We start from the raw sequence: 22,715 nt of genomic DNA on the forward strand, positions 1-22,715 counted from the left end.
TATTTGATTATATTATATTAGTTATTGATTGATTATCTGTTGCATAAATGTCAATTTGATTCGCGTTTATGCAACGCATCACAATTGATTAGTGTTTTACGTGTATTTGATATCTCGATTTGATTCCCATCAAGAAAATTGATTACAATCAACTCATTGGCGTACGAACAACGGATTTTATTATTCGATGGTTGCTAAGGGGACTTGATTATAATCAACTTCTTGATTAGCGTTCGAATAACCGGCCCTTGGTGTCACTTTTCCAAACTTGCACGGCCCCAATAAGAATCTTACTGATGTTTTAAAATTTCATCATACCCTAACGTAAGATATTTATATATCTTACATAATCAAAAATCAAATCAGCATACAAGAAGTACGTACATTAAATATATACAATATATTTTCTATCTGCATAATTTCTATCTGTAAATATCTTTGCTCAATACTTTAATGTTTATCAACTAGCTAATATAATAATGCATACTAATGACATTTGAGAAAGTCTATACTAAGCATCCGATCTAGGTGGGTTTGGATAAAAGCCACTAATTTTAAATCATTCATATACAGTGTGGAAGCCAGTCATGGAATAAAATTGTTTGAGTAAAATTTAGCATAACGACCACAACAAAATATCATAATGTACCTTCTCATACAATTTTTCAAGATCTAAATTCGTTAAAAGAAAAGAAAGGATGATTTAGATTTGATTACAGTACAGCACCTCTACTATGTGCTTATACGTATTTCGGAATAGCCGTTTCCTCATCGGAGCACCTGGGTAGAGGCACTGAACTGAAATCAAATCCTTTCATCCTTTCCGGGTAATTATCAAAATAATTACCAAAGATGCTACTACCACCATCTATGAATCGAAAGTTGAGTCAGGAAATAAAATTCGAAACTATTTATCCTCTGATTTCAGTTCAGTGCCTCTACCCAGGTGCTCCGATGAGGAAACGGCTATTCCGAAATACGTATAAGCACATAGTAGAGGTGATGTACTGTAATCAAATCTAAACCATCCTTTCTTTTCTTTTAGTTTATACTTTATTCACTTTTGTGGATATAAAGGGAAATAATTCGCTTAAATTATTATCACGGTGAATGACAGGACGTGAAATGTATTTTTAGATTTCCCTTGTCGAGTATTTCGCCACATTTTGTTATGCTTTATTTTTTCCATCTTAAAAAGCTCAGAGGATAAATAGCTTCGAATTTTATTTCCTGACTCAACTTTCGATCTAAATTTTACAAGAAATTAGTAAATAAACAATTTTGAGCAAAATCCAATATGTACTAATATTATGTATGTTCAGAAAATATTGTTCTGAAGCTATTTCCTTATGGTATTTTTGTAATTAACTATTCTAAATGGGAAATAAGCCACAATTTAACTAAAAAAAAAATAAAAATGTTTTGGTCGAAACATTAATAAAAAAATTTTTTAGTTAAATTGTGGCTTGTTTCCCATTTAGAATAGGGTTAATTCCAGAAAATAGTTTGACATACCTTCAATGAATTCTCTAATTTTTTTTAACCCATATGCAACATTTTCTGGCGTTTCCCTTATCTCCTCTTCTGCTCTCTTCTTGTCTTTGGGTCCGAGTTCTTCTGCATCTAGTCTCATTAAGTGCTCTCCAAGTTGTATTTGAGGAATGTTGTTTTCGTCTATTTCTATACATATCACCATTTTGGAATTTTATTTAAACAGGACGGTGACAAAAAAAGTCGATCTGTATCTGTAACAAATTTATTTATATATTAATAAGCAGCAAACTCGACTACTTATAAAACAGCAAATAAAACTCAACCAAAAAACTGGATATTATTCAAACCACATCTCTACAACTAATCTTTGGACCCTATAGAACTACTCCAATAAGAAGCCTTTAAGTTCTAGCAGAAGAAATACCACTATAGCTCACAAGGCAATACCTATCAATATCCTACATTATAAGCGCAAAGGGAATACCTTTCTCGCAAGCTTAGTATCAGAAGAACTACCAGAACAATACACAAATTACACTACCAAGGCAGTACCATTAAGCACCCATAAAAAAACACCAGACACCCCTGGACACTTTTTTATCAACAGTAGACCTCTCCTTACTTAATCCTAATAAACAGTCACACATTTCTGCTGGTATCAGGCTTCAGTATCCTGCCATTTACTCAAATACTCTATTTACAAATTTGTCTTCACTGATCACTGATGCCTCCAAAAGTTAAAACGGAATAGTCGGTTATAATATGTTTTGTCGTTGGGAGATGGGTCAAAAATAGTTTAATAATAGCATAGGAATGTTAATAATAAATTGTATGAATAAAAAAATATATAGATAGAAAAGTAGGGTCTAACGCTAACGTTTTGTTTTTATTGTATCCCTATGAGCATTCGAGAATCTGGTCAAGTTTGGAGCGTTGTAAAACCTAGATAAATAAATAAAATTAAACAACTATATAGTAGAAATTTGAAAAACCCTCTACAAAATTGTTATGATGTCATTTTATTGTAAAATGAACTGAAAAAAAGTTATAACCTCCAAAAGGAAACTTGTTACAAAATTTTTGTAATAGAAATAAAATCGTAGAAAATTTAGTTTGCTATATTTTTATGTCTAATTAAATTTTCTATGACGTTGCTAGTTTACGAGATACAGCGCGAAAACCTTTTGCGCCCCTTCTTCCAAGATGGCGGCCGAAGGACAAGGGTGGCGACCCCATAAACTTGAACTTAAGCTTCTACTGATCCCCCTAAACATTAAAAAAAAAATTTAGGTCTTTTACAAAACGCAAGCTAAGACCTAAAAAATGTAACATTTCAATGGACTAAAACTATACAGTGTGGGCCAAAGAAAAGAGTCCACCTTGATATTTAGCAGTATTCATTAGACTTTAAGGAAATAACGAAATAGGTCGATTTTTGATCTAAGGGGGACACATTGTTACGTTAAATACATCTGTCTTTTGTCAACACCATCCCTTCCACTTCTCCCACCCCTTATTTTTAAATAGGGAATAGGGATCGTGTGCTAGCTCATTTGAAAGGTTATTCAATTCTCTATTCAGTAATATAAACATTAACATAATGATTTATAAAGAGTGTGCAAGAAAAAAATTTTTAATTAAATTAATTGACATAAAAAGAAGAATGTATGTAATTTATTTAATTCAAAATACATTCTACTACTGTCACAAAACAGAAAAAAATGTTTTTTTATAAATAACCCATCTGCCTTTTGGTAAGTTGAATATTGAATTTAAGCATCAAACAATGTTTACTTATCAAATAAATATTTTTTTCTGTTTTCTGTCAGCAGTAGAATGTATTTTGAGTTAAATAAATTAAATACATTCTTCTTTTTGTGTCAACTAATTTACTGCAATATAATTTTTCTTGGACACCCTGTATAAATAATTATGTCAATATTAGTATTACTGAATATAGAATTGAATAAACTTTCAAATGAGCTAGCACACGACCCCTATGCCCTATTTAAAAATAAGGGTTGGGGGAGTGGAAGGGAGGTGGTTGACAAATGACAGATGTATGTATAGTAAAAACGTGTTCCAATTAGATCAAACATCGACCTGTTTCGTCATTTCCTTAAAATGTAATAAATACTACCAAATATCGAGGTGGAATGTTTTCTTTGACTCACTCTGTATAACAAAAAAAGTTATTTATATGATTTTGGTTACTATTGAGTTACATAATAAACTTGCTTCTTTCTTGAGGAAAATAAAAATAAAATTATGATAATAATATTATTATAAAGCATAAATTGGAACAAAAAATGCGAAGGTTGACAAGTATAATATTATACATATTAAAAATTTAAGTGAGCTACACGTGGTATTTCGGGAAACTTCAAAAATTAACTTTATTAAAGGAAATAAAGACATGACATTTATCTTGATATAAAAATATTAATTTCATATATAAATCTCTCTTAATTACATATAGAGGGTGGCCGGACTAAAACGAAAACGAGGCAGTATCATAAACTACATGTTTAAAAAAATCCTGTGACAGGAGAATTTTTGATTAAAGGGGGCACACATTTTTTCGGTTTTGTTGGGAGGTATTTTCCTTGAAACGCCACGCTGGCAAGGCGGGTTGGTGAATTTTTAATTCAGCCGCTCATTGTGAATACCGACGCTGTTTGAAGCCGCCCGCTCCTGGTCAGACGGTTCTAGGTTTGTGATCTTATACTATCCCGAAAATCAAGGGTTGCCAGTATTCTTCGTCGCCTTCGATGCCGTTCTGCACTTCATCCGTGACCCTGGACAAGGGAGCCTTAGCAGGTGCTAGCTTCCCGGGTCAAGAAGCTCCTGGAATCTGCAGAGGGCAAAGATTGATTGACTGTTCCTGATAGGACTATCCAATAGAATTTAAGGGATTCCAAAGAAGTTCCTACCCGCCACCTGTTTGTGAGCGTGAGAATAGAAACTGTCACGCTCACAAAACCAACAGCACTAAAATATGCAAGTGGCACAAAGGCGCATGGAAAGATCGATTTTCGGCGTGACAAAAAAAGACAAAATAAGGAACTGCTTGTGGTATTCTCTTCCGTGTATTTCCTATAATTTCCACCAAATAAACAAAGAAAATATACATGTAAAAAATGATAACAAATTGATCATACGTGACATATCTACTTTATGACAAAAATACGTTTTTACAAATCCAACACTATAAGATAGACTAGAAATTAAATTGTGGAAAAAACCTTGATATAATAAATACAACTTACAACTGCAAAAGTATAATCACATTCGGTAGAATGAAGATTGGTCACGCATACTATTCAATATTTATGTACTTAAGTAAAATCAAATTCAAAAAATTTTTTATGAAAGTTTCTAACAACGTGAGAGATTTAAAAATGGACTACATTTTCTTTGACGAAAACATACAATATACAGTGATGATGAGCGTGCTAATAACCGGCAAAATAGCGCAAAAAATGGAAAACATAACACATTGCGAAACAAAAAGAGATGAAACTAGTGGAGGTGGAAATGATCGATATATACGTATAAATTAACATTACATTACATAGTTTCTCACCTTTAGACGTCTGTGACAGAAGTCATCATTCTCTTTGCCTTATCCCTATACGGGGTCGCTTTTCCTAATTGCATTTCTCCACACAATTCTATCTTGGGCCATATCAATGTTAATTCTCTTTACCAATATGTTCTGCCTTATCGTCTCCCCCCAGGTCTTCTTTGGTCTTCCTCTCCTACTCCTTCCAGGAATCTGCACTTCAGCTATTCTTCGTATTGCGTGATTAACGTCTCGACGTTGAACATGAGCAAACCATCTTAACCTATGCTCTCTCATTTTGGTATCAATTGGTGCCACACCCAGACTTCCCATAATATACTCATTTCTAATTTTATCCTTCTTTGTCACTCCACTCATTCATCTAAACATTCTCATTTCCGCCACATGCATTCGTTGTTCCTCTTTCTTTTTCACTGGCCAATACTCAGTTTCGTACATCATACCTATGAGAATAAATCAGTTCACCATCCAAAGATACCATTTTATTTGTAGTAACTCCATATTTAAATGAACATTCCAAATACTCGGTTTTGTCCTACTAAGTTTTAAACCGTTTTCCTCCAGAACTTGCCTCCATTGTTCCAGTTTTTGTTCTAAGTCTCTTTCACTATTTCCTACTAACATGACATCATCAGCATACATTAAGCACAATGGACATACGGACTAAGCACAGGGCCTTGGTGCAATCCTACTTTCACATGAAATTTATCAGTATCTCCCACACCTGTCCTAACACTAGTCGTTACTCCCTCAAAGATATCCCTCACAATCTTTACATATTCACCAGGGACTCCTTTCTTATTAAGTGCCCACCACAGAATCTCGCGAGGAACTCTATCATATGCTTTCTCAAGATCAATTAATACCATATGAGCGTTTGTTTCTTTACTCCTGTATTTTTCCATCAACTGCCTTATAATGAAAATTGCATATGTTGTTGATCTGCCCTGCATAACGTCTGTGACAAGAGTATTGTATAAAATTCCACTGTCACAGTGACAGTTGTCATACTCTTGTTTATAGCGTTACTTGTTTATAGCGATCATTTCCATCTCCACTAGTTTCCTCTCTTTTTGTTTCGCAATGTATTATTTCCTCTCTTTATGTTTTCCATATTTTGCGCTATTTTGCCGGTTATTAGCGAGCTCATCACTGTATACTGACGGCCAAAAAAATACAACAGCTAGAAGAACATATATTTTTTTGAATATTTATTTATGGAAATATACTTTATAATATTCTTATTACATAATATAATATTTAGTTTATAATGTTTATAACATTACAAACAAATCTGCAACGTCATTTTCGTCAAAAAAATTAATAATGAGTATATTTTGATTTTCTATACACTAAGTTACTCTACGGGGCAGTGATCATCGAATTAAGTGGTCTATATCTTATTGCGAAATACTCATTAAAATCCAGATTCTTCTTAAGGCATGCAACAGATCTTCTAAGTTTGCTGGAGGACGTGGCAATCAATTTAGGTTTTGACCTACCATATCCCACACATGTTCGATGGGTGACAAATCAGCTGATTTTGATGGCCACTCCAAAGTGTCTACACCAGATTCTTGTATGAACTCCATGGTTTTACGGGCAATATGAGGTCTTGCATTAGACTGTTTAAAGATCGCGTTTGGAATTGTTTGTAGATAGGGATGTAAAACTGGTTGCAGTACTTCACCAATAAATCATAAAAGTATCAAAGTGTGGTTTATATGAATAAGAGGTGATCTGCTTCTTAAATATGTAGTACACCATACCAGAATGCTTGATTATCTTGCTGTTCAATGCTGTATGACGTTCAACATCTAAGTCTATAATTCGTCTTACCTCAAAAACGTCTTAATCTTATGCGCCCATCAGAGCCACCCAAACAAAACCTGTAATGAATCTAGGTCAACTTCGGAGCGCTGTAAAACCCAGAAATATAAATGAAATTAAACAAATTTGTAGTAGAAAAAACCCTCTATAAAATTGCCCTGATGTAATTTTATTCGAAAATGGCCAGAAAAAAGTTATACTCATAACAATTTTCCTGAAGTTTATGAGACACAGCGTGAAAATCCTTTAAACCTCTTTTTCCAAAATGGCGAACGGGGACAAGGGAAGTGACCCTGCAAACTTGAACTTAAACGTAACCCCACTACACACCATAAAAATAAAATTGCTTCGTCTGAAAAATACAACCTTAAATGTAACTTTTTTAATCGACTATTTATAGAATATAGAAATCCATATACATGGAAATTGCGAGGAAAAAAGAAGGAAGCAGCATGGGAGACTTTAAGTTAGAGGGGGAGGATGGATCAGGGGCAGAATTTGAGAGGGTGGACGAATATATTATGTATTTGGGTACATTTATCGATTAGACATGTAAGGAAGTTAAGGCTGACCAAGAGTAATAGATGTGCTGGGGCATAACAAAATAATTAAGGCTAAAGAAATATCACATAATGCAAAATTAAGAGTAGATAAAACGATAATTAAGCCCACAATGCTATACGGGGTTGAAACGAGGATTACGAATAAAACCATACAGAATAGATTTTATGCCTGGGAAAGAAAGATACTTCGCAGGATAGGTATGTAGTTAAGGAACAATGAATAAGATGAACGAACCAAGAAGTGTACGTATTAACTGTATGCTAAGCCGCCGATATCAAATATAGTTAGAAAACGCAGACTAGAATGCCTTGGTCATCTATAAAGAATGCAGGAGGGCAGACAAGTCAAGAATATTGGTTGGAGAGCACCTGGGGCAAAAAAAGAGGGGAAGACCAAGAAGGAAATGGAGAGATGCGATAATGGAAGACGTCAATGAGTTGGGAATCAGAAATTGTAAGCAGACAGCTAAGAACAGATAACGATGGAAATTATCCATCCAGCAATGGGCCAAAAAGGCATGTTATACGAGTACATACATTTATAGAATACGCATATAAAGTATCTATTTTCCTTTCAAGGAAATACCGCACTTGCCTTAAAGACAAAATCAAAAAGAATAATAATAATAATCATGAATGAGTTTAGTATTGTTAAGTGGACAAAAACGGATATAGAGAATCTTCAGCGAAAATTAAGAACACACCTCACAAAGGCACAAAAACGCCATCCTAAAAGTTCCGTAGAAAGAACAATATTACCACGGAATCTAGAAGGAAGATGACTTATGTATATAGGTGAGCAATTAGATAAACAAATTGCTAATTTAATCTACTCTACATCGCGCTATTTGCGCAGTAGATGACACAACACCGATTAAACTGAGGAAACCAGAAATGCGCATAAATCACATCACTAAAGACGAAAAAATGCGCACCTGGATGGGTAAACCTCTGCACGGGCGACATCCCAATGAGGTCAGCCAAAACTATGTCGACAATACAGCGTCAAACTATTGGTTGACATCAGGAAAGATGTTCTCTGAAAAGGAGGGTTCATTACTGGCCATTCAGGATCAGGTTATACCAACCAAAAATTACCTGAAATATATCATCAAAGACCCTCAGGTCCAAAACGACAAATGCCGATATGGATGTCAAACCCAAGAAACCACCCAACATCTTACAGGGGGCTGCCAGGCATTTGCTGCAACTGAATACAAGGTAAATTTACAAAAAGATCGCCAAGTACAGAGATTTGGAAATTAAAATACGAAAACAATAGAGAATGCAAAGTACCCAGACGATACCTATTATTATATCTACCACTGCAGTCGTTCCGAAGACCCTCCTCGAAAGCATAAAAAAGCTGGGGCTAAATGAACATCTTTATAAGACCATGCAGAAAGCTGTACTAGTTGCAACGGCCAGATGTGTATGAAAATTTTTGGGAGATACACATGCATTCCAAGTCACGTAGAGGACTCGATAACACGGAAAGAGTCCCACCAGAGCTCAATCCTTTTGATACCGTAGGGATCTAGGATGAGTCAATTTTCCCCTTAGAGGGAGTGTGAGCCGTATGGCTAAATCTGGATGGATTACAAAAATTTAATGAAAAACATTTTGTAAAAGGTATAAAAATTTTTATTAAAACCTCTTTAAGGGCTACACCACAGAACGTTTTCGATGTTTAACATAATTATCATCAATGTTAAGAACTGGTTAATTCCAAGCTGAGCCACCAAAGAAATACCAGGGTGCGAACCCTCTAAGACCTGTTAGATGGCCTAGGGTTAGGGTTAAGGTTGCCTGTTAAGTTACCATCAGTCGTCACAGTCGTCATATAGAGACACATCTACTTGCTTTGCAACCCACCTGATGGGAGAGCCATACTGTGCCCAAGGGCGTAATTCTTTATAAATATTATCCATGTAATTATACCATATTAATTATGCCATGGAACTTTAAGTAAATATGTGATTATAACATATTTTTATACCATTTAAGGGGTTCGCATCATGGTATTTCTTTGATGGCTCAGTTTGCAATTAACATGTTCTTAACACTGATGATGATTTTGTTAAAAATCGAAAACGTTCTATGATATAGAACTTAAGGGATTTTAATAAAAAAAATTATCCCTTTTACAGAGGAATTTTCATTAAATTTTTGTGATTGATGGTATACAACCAGTTAGAGGAAAAATTATTTCTTTTCCTTGTGGATTTTAATAACGAATTAGTAAACAAAAATAGTTTTGGTATATCGAATTTTTTTTTCTTGTGAAAAAATTATGAAGTAAGATAATGCCAAAACCAATTATGAAAGTACTTACCGAGTTACGACAAAAATGCTGCAACAGGCCCACTGATGTAACACTTTCTACTAGTAGTAGCCTACTTTTTCACCGCATCTAAGAGCAAATCTTACTCGACACTACACAGATTGCGGACACACAAAGAGAGTGAGTGATAGCCACTCGGTTGCCTTATCTGTAATGCACAGTGCGATTCATACTTCCTCGTTCAAGAGATGGTTGTAGAAGGAGAACTCTTTGTTTATTGGAACAGCGGGGTCAAGCAAATGCATTATATTATATCGGTAATCGGTAAATAATCAAATATGCATTACCTGTGTATATTAACTAGTCAAGTATTACTCCAGGGAAATAAGCAAAAAATAGAAAATATTCGGGGCACTGCAATGTTCAAATAGCTGACAACTTTTTTAGTTATTATTGTAGACATATAGGATGAAAACCTACCTAATCAACCATTTTTAATGGGAAATAAGCCACAATTTTACCAAAAAAATGATTTTATTAACGTTTCGAAGCCCAAATCGGGTTTCGTTATCAAAATACAAAATACTACTAAAATAAACAAAAATGTTGTTGCTAAGTAAAAAAATTCTTCTAATGATTTATTTAATCTGACTCATTTATATTGACAATTCAGACGTATATTATACATTTTGAAGTAGAAGACTTTAAAATGATATCGCCAATATTTATGAGTTGCGTTCCTGGGACGACTTTACTAAAAGATAGTTCAATGGATTACATGAAATCAATCCCAACTCAAGAATATCTGTCACAAAAAAATCATAGCATGTGATCTGTCTTTAAAAAGACAATCAAATGCAACGATACCAGTAAAATTCTCGCGTTAGAGATTCCATAGTAAATCACGAGGGAAAACCAGGAAAAAACCTCGTGATACCATCCAAATATGATAGATGATAGAGCCAAAATTACTTATTCTAACGAAAATTCATTTTTAGAAGAAAAACAATTGTTAACATCTGTTTTATTAAAAAATGATTATCCTTTATCGTTTATAAATAAGGAATTGTCAATATTGGATCGAATGGAACAGAACAACTTAGAACGGGATCCTACAACATTCACAAGAAATAATACGAGGAAAAAATCAATACCATAAAAGGACTATCCGAAAAACTTAAAACAATAGGAAATAAATTCAACATTTCAACAACATTCAAAACAACAAACACATTGAGATCTATTCTATCTAAAACTAAACCTAACAATGAACAAGAAAAAACAAAGAATTGCATTTATAAAATACCTTGTGAATGCGAACAATTTTATTTAGGTGAAACATCAAGACCATTAAACGTTAGAATAAGTGAACATCAGTCTTATATTAAAAATAGAGAATTTGGTAGATCTCAAATATGTCAACACGCATGGGATAATGAACATAGAGTTCAGTGGAGAGATTCACGTATAGTCCTGAGAGATTCACGTATAGTCCTGAAAGACTCAGATAGTAAAAAGAGAAAAATCAAAGAAGCGGCTCTAATTATGCTAAATGAATCCAATTGTGTCGCAAATTCCTCGATAGAATGCAGTAGGATGTGGTTACCCATACTGAAAGAGGAAGTCAATAGAAAGAAAATACCACGATTAGTAAGTCATTAACGTATCGATATTTTAGTATTACTTATTGTATATCTATGTATTATTAATATTATTTATAATTTAAACATATTAAAGTCAGAATTTGGTATTAGTTTTTTGAAAGTAAATTAAATGTAAGACCAAATACTTACGATGTCGGGATAGTATCAGGAGTTTTTTTCCTGGTTTTCCCTCGTGATTTACTATGGAATCTCTAACGCGAGAATTTTACTGTCATCGTTGCATTTGATTGTCTTTTTAAAGACAGATCACATGCTATGATTTTTTGTGACGGATATTCTTGAGTTGGGATTGATTTCATGTAATCGAATGAACTGTCTTTTAGTAAAGTCGTCCCAGGAACGCAACTCATAAATATTGGCGATATCATTTTAAAGTCTTCTACTTTAAAATGTATAATATACGTCTGAATTGCCAATATAAATGAGTCAGATTAAAGAAATTATTAGAAGAATTTTTTTACTTAGCAACAACATTTTTGTTTATTTTAGTAGTATTTTGTATTTTGACAACGAAACCCGATTTGGGATTCGAAACGTTAATAAAATCATTCTTTTGGTAAAATTGTGGCTTATTTCCCATTAAAAATACTTGATTATCAAAATGCCACAAGGAAATAGCTTCAGAACAACATTAAGAATACCTACCTGTTTTTTGCCTACAGTTCGAAGCAGTTTTTTAGTTATTAACAATTTAGTGCAAAAAACGCGATTTTTTCGATTTTTTGCGCTCTATGTAAACGCTACATTAGCCATATAACATTACCAATTTAAATTGTTTAGAAGATTGAAATAGAAAATTATATAATAACCTTAAAAATTAAAAACTGGAGAAAAAAGCACGAAACAGATCAGAATGTAGAAGAATCCTGGAATAGGCCAAGGCCCAGAAAAGGTTGTCGATCCAGAGATGATAATGATGATGAGAACATTGAAAAATATTCAAAATGCTGATTTTTGAAAGATAAGAAGTCAAATTGTTGCTTTGCAAACTGCAAAATAAGTGAAAATCGTTATTTGTTAATAACTTTTATTAAAACTAACGTAGAACCTTGGTGTTTCACCCAAAGCTGAGTATTGGGGTACTTAGCAAACCCCTTAAAAATTGAGACCCATCCATCAATTAGTTTAAAAGTAATTGTATTTGTTTATCCCAGAGACCCTACAAGTCCATGAGTTCAAAAACTAAAAAAGCGACTTACAACTATTATCATTTTCTATATTTCGGGATATACTTAATAGATTTTGATCTCTTTTTTAAATTTGTATGTACTTTTTGTGTACATTGCAAATATGCAATTTGTCTAAACATGTATTAATTAATAAACAGTCTAATTTGTTTAAAAAAATTTTGAAAAAATAATTTTTTCACAATCATTATTAATTATAGAAAAAGTTAATGTATACTTTAATAAATAAATCATCTTCAATAAATGATTGTTTATTAAAAATAGTTTATTTATTAAAGTGTATTTTAACTTTTTCTATGATTATTAATGATACTATGATTATAAAAATAGATTTTTGGAAGAAAATTATTTTTTCACGAGTGGTTCATGCAAATTATACTGGTAAACCAGTCGAAAACTAGTTATGTGAATTTGATGTGGCCCTTTTGAGGTTTTTTAAATAAACCTTTTATACAGGATTTTACTGTTTTTTTTTTCAAATTATACTGTTTATTAATTAATAAATTTATAAATAAATTTCATATTTCTAATGTACGTAGAAATTACATACAAATTAAAACTATAAAGATCAAAATCCATTGAATAAATCCGGAGATATAGAAAATTTTATTAGTTTGAAATTGCTTTGTATTTGAACTCGATGGAGTTGGAAGTTCTCCATATTAATCCCTATTACTCATTTTTGGACTACATTTTTAAAATGTTATTTATGAGGTTCCTTGATTATTATAAACAAACTAGCTGTGAATTAAAAAAACATGGCTTACTCTGGCCAACATTGACTTAGGCCAAATTTTTTTATTTGAAAATTCCTGTTAAAATACTAGCTTTCCGAATGAAAGGCATTGGGATATTTAACTATAATAAATATTTTTGAAGTTATACTTCTTTAGGCGCGATTGAGATTGAGGGTGAATTTATATTGATCTGCGCGCATGCGCACACCGACAGTTTGGTATTAGTCTTTATACGGGCTCTGATTGGGTGTTGAAATGATCTGTCAATAATTGTTCAATATGGAGGTTATCGGTAAACAAAAATGTTGTATAATATATTAGTTTTTATTGTTGTGAGGACAGAAATAAAATCAAATTTATAATTTTAGTGACTTTTTAAATAGTTTTGAAAAGCCACAGGTACGTAATTCTAAATTTTTCAGTTGTATTCCAATAAAAAATTATCTTCATACCTATTTGGAAAATGTAAAAAAAATAATGTACTTACCTAGTACTTGCTATGCTATACCCCTAGTAGGCAATGCTTTAATTTACATAATCTGATTACGAACAAACTTTCTACAAATTTTCATCTAATGTATCGTCTTCTTACTCTATATATTGTTGTATTTTAATTCGACAAAAATCAAACTAATAAAAATGCATATAAACAAAATGTCAAAAAGTTGTTCAGTTTGTGTATATTCCCACATGACGTACACGCGAAAGGTGGTGTAGTTTGAAATCGCTTCGACTCTCGTACGGCGGGATACACGGGAGGTAGGTTCAAGTCCAATGCAAGTTATATCATTTTTTTATTTTTTATAGATTTTTGAGGGTTTGGAAGTACCCCAATAACCAACTTTCGATGAAACACTAACATTCTAAGTTAGTTTTAGTAATAGTTTTTTATGATATGTGTTAAAAGTACAATTTTAAGGCACGCATGTGAAGATTTTTGAAGCGAATTTTGCAATTCACATGAGTGCCTAAAAAATGTACTTTTACTTTTAACACGTATATCATACAATATTTTTTCTACAAACGAGTTAAAAATGCAATAATACAGTTTAAATTAAATTTTAAAAAACTTTTTAAAAAACCTTTAATAAATTGAAAGGAGATAGTTTTAAATTGCATCGTATATTACGGACCTTAGCAATCATTGTTGACTTTACGGAAGTTTTGAAGCATCTGTCATCTGTCAGACGTAATAAAATAAAAATTTGATTGCCCGAAAACTGCTACCGGTGCAGCGAAAATCACCAACAACATCCGAATATATTGTGGCCTCAACTTCGACTGGAAATTCAGTTATTTCTACTCATTCCGCCTTAACCATGGAAAATGGTAAAACTTCAGTGCAAGAAATTAATTTGTCAAATTACGCAAATTGTAGGTATTTACTATTAATATTATTGTTAATACATGAAATATAAATATTTTGACGTTTGACTTTAAAGTGACATTTTTAGAGCTCCTATGGAGTGCTAAAAATTAGGCATTCCAAATCACGTGATATAATATGGCTGCTGGATGGCGAAACTGTCATCCATAGGCGTATCAAATGTTTAAACCACTTCATATTTAATTTGCTATCACAATTTCACAAATTTCGCTACACAATTAACAAAAAAACAAAACCAAACAGGATATTCTTTACAAATTTGTCAATATTCAATGTAAACATTAGATACGAAATGACCACCCCCCTTAACTATGTCTATGGCCATGTCAGTTTAGCCATCCACCGGCCACCACTGACAGTTCATTGGAATCCCTAATTGCATTTTTAACAAGTTTATAGAAAAAAGATATTAACAAACATCCGTTTTCATTTATTTTGCAGTTTACGAAGCAACAAATTGACTTTTTAAGTTTAAGAGTAAACAGTAGCGATCAACAGGTAGCAACAAAATATAACTTCGGGAGATAGTATCATAAACTTTGGCAACAGTGGTAATCTTTGACATTATCTAAGATTAATATTTTGACAATATCATAGTCGCGCTAAATGGAAGTAATAGAAAACTATTTTATTATTAATAAATAGATATTTATAAAAATAAACCAAAATGGGTGAAAATTTTATGTTAAGATGGGTATTTAGAAAGGTATTTGCATGAAATATCTAATAATAAAACAATAATAAATAATCATTTTTTGTTGTGAAGCGAAACAAATTTCGATTTTCGCATAATTTTGGCACGGTTTTAATGGACTTTTTCTTGGAAGGTTTCACTTTATTTTTCGTTTGATTTACTTTTTCCATTTTGTTAAACTATTAATAATATTTTTAGAATAAAAAATCCTCCTAAAACTTTATATACTCGCATTAGAATTCGAAATATTTTTACGTAAAATATACTTACCTACCTATATAATATAACTAAAACTCACAATTAACAACAATCTATTCTTTCAAAGAGGCCAACAACTTATACAACAACAACAAATATATAATAAATTAACTATCAATAAACACTACTTTCCTATGAAACAACAAAAACGAATTCTTAAATTAACACACTACTGCACTGAACAGATATCGATAAAGATGACAGAACATTAGAGAAAATCTGACGCAGGTTTGTCAAAATGACAGTGATAATTTCTCTATGTTGCCTAATTAGTTATTTAGTTATGATATGTTCAATTTCTTGTTAGAAATAAAAAATTTTAGTAGTTCCAAGATTACACAAAATCTAGGCATGGGATAAAAAAGTTTATTTGAAGAATTTTTTTTTCTTCTTAATGGCGGTACAGGCTCGTTTTTTCAACATTTTATTTAATTACAGAGTAATTTCCACATATTAATATATTTTTTCAAATTGGGCTCTGTACCGCCATTCTTTATTATATTACGAATACGTGTGCCAAATATCTCGACAAAATATTCAAAATTAGAGCCGCAATCTTGGAACGCGTTTGTTGCTACCTGTTGATCGCTACTGTAGCCTCTTAAAAAATCAGTATTTTGAAGCTTTTTCAATGTTCTAAAAAATCAAATTTTTTAATTTTATGTCATCTACATGTTTAGCTTTTTAATGGTGTGCAAAAAATGGAAAAAATCGCATTTTTTTGTACTAAGTTGTTAATAATTACAAAACGGTAAACACCCGGAGCGATAAGCCACCGAGGTAGACAGAGTTGGTCTTTTGCAATTAACACTGACTAGACGGTACTCCCATTATAAAGCCTAAAATAAATTTTACCTGAAACCGGGCCTTTTATACTATTATCAGTTAATCCGAGTGGTAACTAATTGAATTTAACCATTTACTGTTTAACATACCACCTGAATTTTTCAGTGTCCTGAGAAAATCCTTATTTTCCTGGTCTATATATATAGGGATTCGCGTACGTAATGATAATAGTAAAAATTGTTTTCGTTGAAGATTTCCAAGAAAAAAAAGTAATTATTTATAATTATGAACAAAACCAGTTTTTAATATTACTGACGAAAGTCAATTATACGATGAAAGTATAATAAAAATAATCAGATACTAAACCTAATGCTATTTTTTATTGCAAATCGACGTTTTACAGAACTCAACCTTATGAATATGTTTAGGAGCCATGATATCCACTCCAGTATAAGCTTTATATTTGGAAACCTTGGAAGACTCCTGTAAATCTAAGACGAAGTTTTTATAAAGTTTATCGAAATACAATAAGGAGACAATAGAGAATAGAAAGTACCCAGACAATACCTATTGTCCTTTCTACTACTGGAGTCATTTCGAAAAACCTCATAGAAAACATCAAAAAGCTGGGTCTAAATGAACATAGGTATTCCGGCGTTTCAAGTCAACTAGGGCTCGATAACACGGAAAGGGTCTTACCAGAGCTCAATCCTTTAGATACCCTGGGTATTTGGGATTAATGAATTTTTCCTTAGAGGGAGTGAAAGCCGTATGGCTAAATTTGGATGATATAATAATTTATGAAACTTTAGTTCTAATATAATTATTGTAAAAATTATTTAATAACATTCAATATGTCTGATTGATCGTTTTTCCCTTCAAAATGAAGTCATTTGTCATAAAACCATGATTTAGGAATTTTACCGAGGAAGACAATAACAAAGCGGGTCAACAAAGCTGAATTTTTAGCATGTTCATTAAAATTGGATTAAGTATATTGCTTAAGAATTTACGAAAACACAATTAAAAATATGATAATATAAACCTTCATAAAACTGACCACCCATAAATAATTAACAAGGGCATGGGGTAATATACATTGTAAAACACAATGGGGTATTTAATGCATTAATTGATCATGGTAATACGTCTAGACATACAATGTGGTATCCATTTAAGAATAGAAAATAGAATAAGAAGTGAAGATGCCTTATTTCAAAATTGTTTTTTTGCCAAAAACGACATTGATCTTCTGGACAATAACTAGATGATGGCTGTTATATTACTGCCAATAATTCATATTAAAATATACATTTTGAAAGAAAAAGTTGCAAATAATTTTATTTTAACATTAAACACAAAGAAAAGGGATCATTATTGCTATTTGATGACAATCTTCCACCGGTCAAATCCACGCCGCTATCGTAGATCTGACAGCAGCCTATAGCACGGTAAGCACAAGACATTACTATATAGGGTGAGGCAGATAACTGGCCTATTAGAAATATCTCGAGAACTAAAGGCAACAGAATTATGAAAATTGAAATAAAGGGGTTTTGAAGGATGATCTATTAAATGAAAATATTTTCATCTCTTTGCAACTTCCGGTTATACCGGAAGTTGCTTATAACTTCGTTTTTTTAATAGGACACCCTGTATATTTTTGGATTCTCTTCGATGCCTTCTTTCTTAAAATATGAGGTTTTGTAATATTATACAGGGTATTTTAAAAGATAATTACGTTTTTTTATTAATTTCGTAGCAATATTTACACCCTGTAGAACTGTAGTAGTTTGACATCTAAAACTCTACTTACGTTCAAATGATTTTTAATATACTCTACTATTATTAAGAATCATTAGTATAGCTAATATTTTAATTTTAGTATACAGGGTTGGTCGAAACTCGGAATGAGTATTTTCTGAGTTTTCTTAAATGGAACACCCTGCATTTTTGTATTGTAGTGAAATAATATTTTATAGTACTTTTTTATTTCTTAAGCATTCCCTATACCTAACTGCGTTAATTTGTGAGTTATTGGTGATTCAAGCTAAACATTAATTGCAACAAAAAATACGTCAAATTTTATTAGGTTGGCCGTGAAAATACTCAATCCCAAATAATTTTTCAGAAATAAATACATATTAATTCAGACTGGTCCTTAAAATTACCAATAATGGTTTAGCTATCAAAATACCTACGTAGTTAAGATTGTTGGTGCGATTAACAATTAAGCACAAATTAAAGCAGTTAGGTATAGGGAATGCTTAAGAAATAAAAAAGAAACATAAAATATCATTTCATTACAATACTAAAATACAGGGTGTTCCATTTAAGAAAACTAAGAAAATACTCATTCCGAGTTTCGACCAACCCTGTATACTAAAATTAAAAATTTAGCTATACTAATGATTCTTAACAATAGTAGAGTATATTAAAAATCATTTGAATGTAAGTAGAGTTTTAGATGTCAAACTACTAAAATTCTACAGGGTGTTAATTTTGCTACGAAATTAATAAAAAAACGTAATTATCTTTTAAAATACCCTGTATAATATTACAAAACCTCATATTTTAAGAAAGAAGACCTCGAAGAGAATCCAAAAATGTAAAAATATACAGGGTGTCCTATTTAAAAAAACGAAGTTATAAGCAACTTCCGGTATAGCCGGAAGTTGCAAAGAGATGAAAATATTTTCATTTAATAGATCATCCTTCAAAACCCCTTTATTCCAATGTTCATGATTCTGTTGCGTTTAGTTCTCGAGATATTTCTAATAGGCCCTTTATTTGCCTCACCCTGTATAATCTACAACAATCTCAATGATCTCTATCAGGTAGGGGCTTACATTCTTTACTGCAAAACAGACGTTTAGTTATACTTCTTTAGGCACGAGGGTGAATTTTTATTTTCCCGGGCGCATGCGCACACCGACAGTATTGTATTGGTCGCACAAACGTTATACGGGATCTGATTGGGTGTTAAAATCCTCTATCAATAATTGTTCAATATGGAGATTATGGATAAACAAATGTTGTGTATATTAGTTTTTATTGTTGTGATGGCAGAGAAAAAAGCAATTTTATAATTGTAGTGACTTTTTAAATAGTTTTTAAAAGCGACAGGTACGTAATAATTGTAAATGTTTCAGTATCCTAATAAAAAAAAGAATGTGTGTGTACTTTGTACGCACGTAAGAAGTTATACTTCTATTATATGATTTAAACGAAATTAATATACTTTTTATTTATATTTTGTTTAAATATTAAACTAATTTATACTTACTACTTCTCAAACATTTTTATTAGAACAGTGCCAAAAATTAAAATAATAAAAGTATAAAACACACACAAACAGATTAAACAAGACACAAATGATGTCTGAACATTAATTGTCGAAAAATTTTTTAACTAAATACGTATTTTCTGAAAATACAATTATATAATAAATATACTTACAATCATAAAATGTATTAAAAAAAAAACAAAAAAGAAAGTTTATATTGGGACTCGAACCAGCGCTGATAAGAGCGGTTGGTATTGGAATTCATTCGCCTTCTCCGCTTAGCCACGGACACTATGTGTCATTATTTACGAAGATCGACTAACTAAACGGATTAAACTTGTGATATTTTGATATTTTGAAAATTGATCAAATTATTTTAATTTTGAATTGAAATGATTTAGAATTGAAAAAATACAACAAAAATACAACATGGTAATCAAATTATATAAATAAAAGTATTACATACTATGTATTTTGGCAGATCAAATAGGTAGGTTTATACCCATGATACATTAACAATTATTACGTACCTGTTGCTTTTAAAAACTATTTAAAAGTCACTACAATATTATAAACTTTTTTGTTTCTGTCCTCAAAACAATAAAACTAATATATTATACATTTGTTTACCTTGACCTTTACCTCCAAACCACAGCTGCCATATCGGATAATTTTTGACATGTCATTTGAACATCCAATCAGAACAAAGTTATAATGCGCATGCGCCGGGCTGATAGGTTTTAACATATAAAAAAATCACCCTCTATCGCCGGTAAAGAAGTATAATTTCAAAAATACGTACCTACCTATTTGGAAAATTTAAAATGAACCTACCAAAATAGTATGTAATGCTTTGATTTGCATAATTTCATTACCATCAAAATTTCTACCAATATTCACCTAATATATTGTTATTCCACAAAATATTCCTTTAATTCCACAAAAATCAAACTAATTTGATTAAATTCATATAAGTAATAAACAACTGTCAAAAAGTTTATGGTGTAAACGTTCAGTTGGTGTATATTCCCACATGACAGATACGCGAAGGTGGCGCAAAGGGAAAGCACTTTGATTTTCGATCGGCGGGATCGACGGGAAGCGGGTTCAATCCCCAATGCAAGTTACTATGATTGTAAGTATATGATTACATAATTTTTTTAGAAAATACGTATTTAGTTAAAATTTTTGGCAACAATTATTGTTCAGAAATCATTTCTTTGTGGCATTTTTCAATGTGTTTGTGTGTGTTTTTAATTTTTGGTATTGTTTTAATAAAAATTTTTGGAAAGTAGTAAGTATTAAAATTAGTTTAATATTTAAATTAAATATAAATAAACTATTTAAAGTATATTGATTTCGTTGAAATCATATAATAGAAGTATAACTTCTTACGTGCGTACAAAGTACACACATTCATTTGTTTTGTCATACTGGAGAACAAAATAACCAGGAAGAGAGTTGAAAAGGAAAGTGTCTTAACACCAATAGTTTTTAATTTATATACAAACGACTAACCCGCGCTTACTGAAACCAAGCTCTTCTTCTATGCTAACGATCTTGCAACATGTGCTCAAGAAAACAGTTTTAAAGAAGTAGAAGATAAACTTTACACTGCCTTGAAAACGATGCTGCGTACTATCTGTATAATTCCCAGAGACCCGATCCTTCTAAAAACCAAGTATGTGCCTTCTACCTTCGTGTTAAAGAAGCTAAACTAAAATTCTAAACTGCGTGGAATGGTAATACATTAGAACACACAGACCAACCTTGCAGCAATCTTGGAGTAACTCTGAACCAGTCCCTCACCTACAGACAACTCTGCCACAGTGTAAAGTGGGACAGTAAAACCACTCTCCGAAAAATTGGAAGTAAAATCTTTAGTCGCGCATGGTGACCGCGCAATGTTTCCAGTCGCTTTTGCCCCACTCTCTAATTGCTAGTCGCGTAGAAACGTACGGGTTTTAACAGGGAAAACCCGCATCCACCACTGTTGAATTATCAATTGCGTACTGCCGGTATTACTTCTTGAGATCAAAGTGCCGACATGGAAGAGGTTTTACTCTCCCTCTTTATACTGTGACTCTGCATAAAATTGAGAGGGAAAGTAACAACTAGGAACATCATACTCAGGAAGTCATACAAGGAAAGTGAGTGGGGTGCATGTCTTGGCGTCTTACGCACAACAGCACAGGCACTGTGTTTTTCAATTCTGTATATGCGTGTTCCGTTTGGAACAGATCTGCCCACACTAGTTTAAAAGTCCAATAAAATCAAACAAAAACAAGACAAAATGGGGGAGAATATACCAAGACGATGTGAACTATGACTGTGGAGAAATACAAGATATGGAACATCCTCTTACATGCAGAAACTGTCCTCATCTAAGATTTGTGGGTCGATAACGAAGGTGAAACTGACGTAGTTCGATACTAGGCCGAAATTATGAGAATGACGTGTCCCGACACGATAAGGTAAAGTAGATGACAATATCAAGAAAAACTCATTGGAGACCTTTCCAATTCTGACCTACAGACATAGAACAAATTAAAGAAGAAAAAAATAGAAAATGATATAAGGCTGATCGATTTAAGAAATTATGGAAGAAATAATTCTAATATTAAATATAATAGTAAACTATCTAGTAGGTAAATAGATAAATTGAAGAATTTTTCACAAATAAACAATTCTTACAACATGTAGGTACAAAAACCATCTTGTTTTTTTTTTATTTTGATGCAACACAATTTCATAACCATTTGTTGCTGTGCAATGAGAAAGGAGACACTTACCCAATCTAATTTAATGATTTCAACGTAATTATCATTATAGAGTAAGCTTTTATTTTTATTTGTAAAAATGCCCAACAACGTGGCTGTTATTAAGCACATGTCGATACTACGATATTCTACAGCCGAATAGAAGTTTGAAAGGTAGAAATTCAGTATTGATTTTATTA

General features: G+C 32.0%; 1 protein-coding gene across 2 annotated transcripts in view; it reads right to left on the reverse strand.

Moving 5' to 3' along the window:
* LOC114349390 (alpha-tocopherol transfer protein-like) overlaps positions 1 to 22,715 on the reverse strand; it is a 49,942-nt gene that overhangs the window by 22,055 nt on the left and 5,172 nt on the right. The window contains exons 1-2 of one of the 2 annotated variants that reach the window (XM_050646280.1): positions 9,809 to 9,991; positions 1,516 to 1,745 (exon numbers count right to left, since the gene is read on the reverse strand). In XM_050646280.1, coding sequence (XP_050502237.1) covers positions 1,516 to 1,696 — 181 coding nt within the window. In that variant the 5' untranslated portion in view covers positions 1,697 to 1,745; positions 9,809 to 9,991. Of the gene's footprint in view, positions 1 to 1,515; positions 1,746 to 9,808; positions 9,992 to 22,715 lie in introns of those variants that run through there. The other variant, XM_050646281.1, reaches the window with a different exon arrangement.

The sequence above is a fragment of the Diabrotica virgifera genome, chromosome 3 (assembly GCF_917563875.1).
Source record: "Diabrotica virgifera virgifera chromosome 3, PGI_DIABVI_V3a".
In the NCBI taxonomy this organism is placed as follows: Eukaryota; Metazoa; Arthropoda; class Insecta; order Coleoptera; family Chrysomelidae; genus Diabrotica; species Diabrotica virgifera.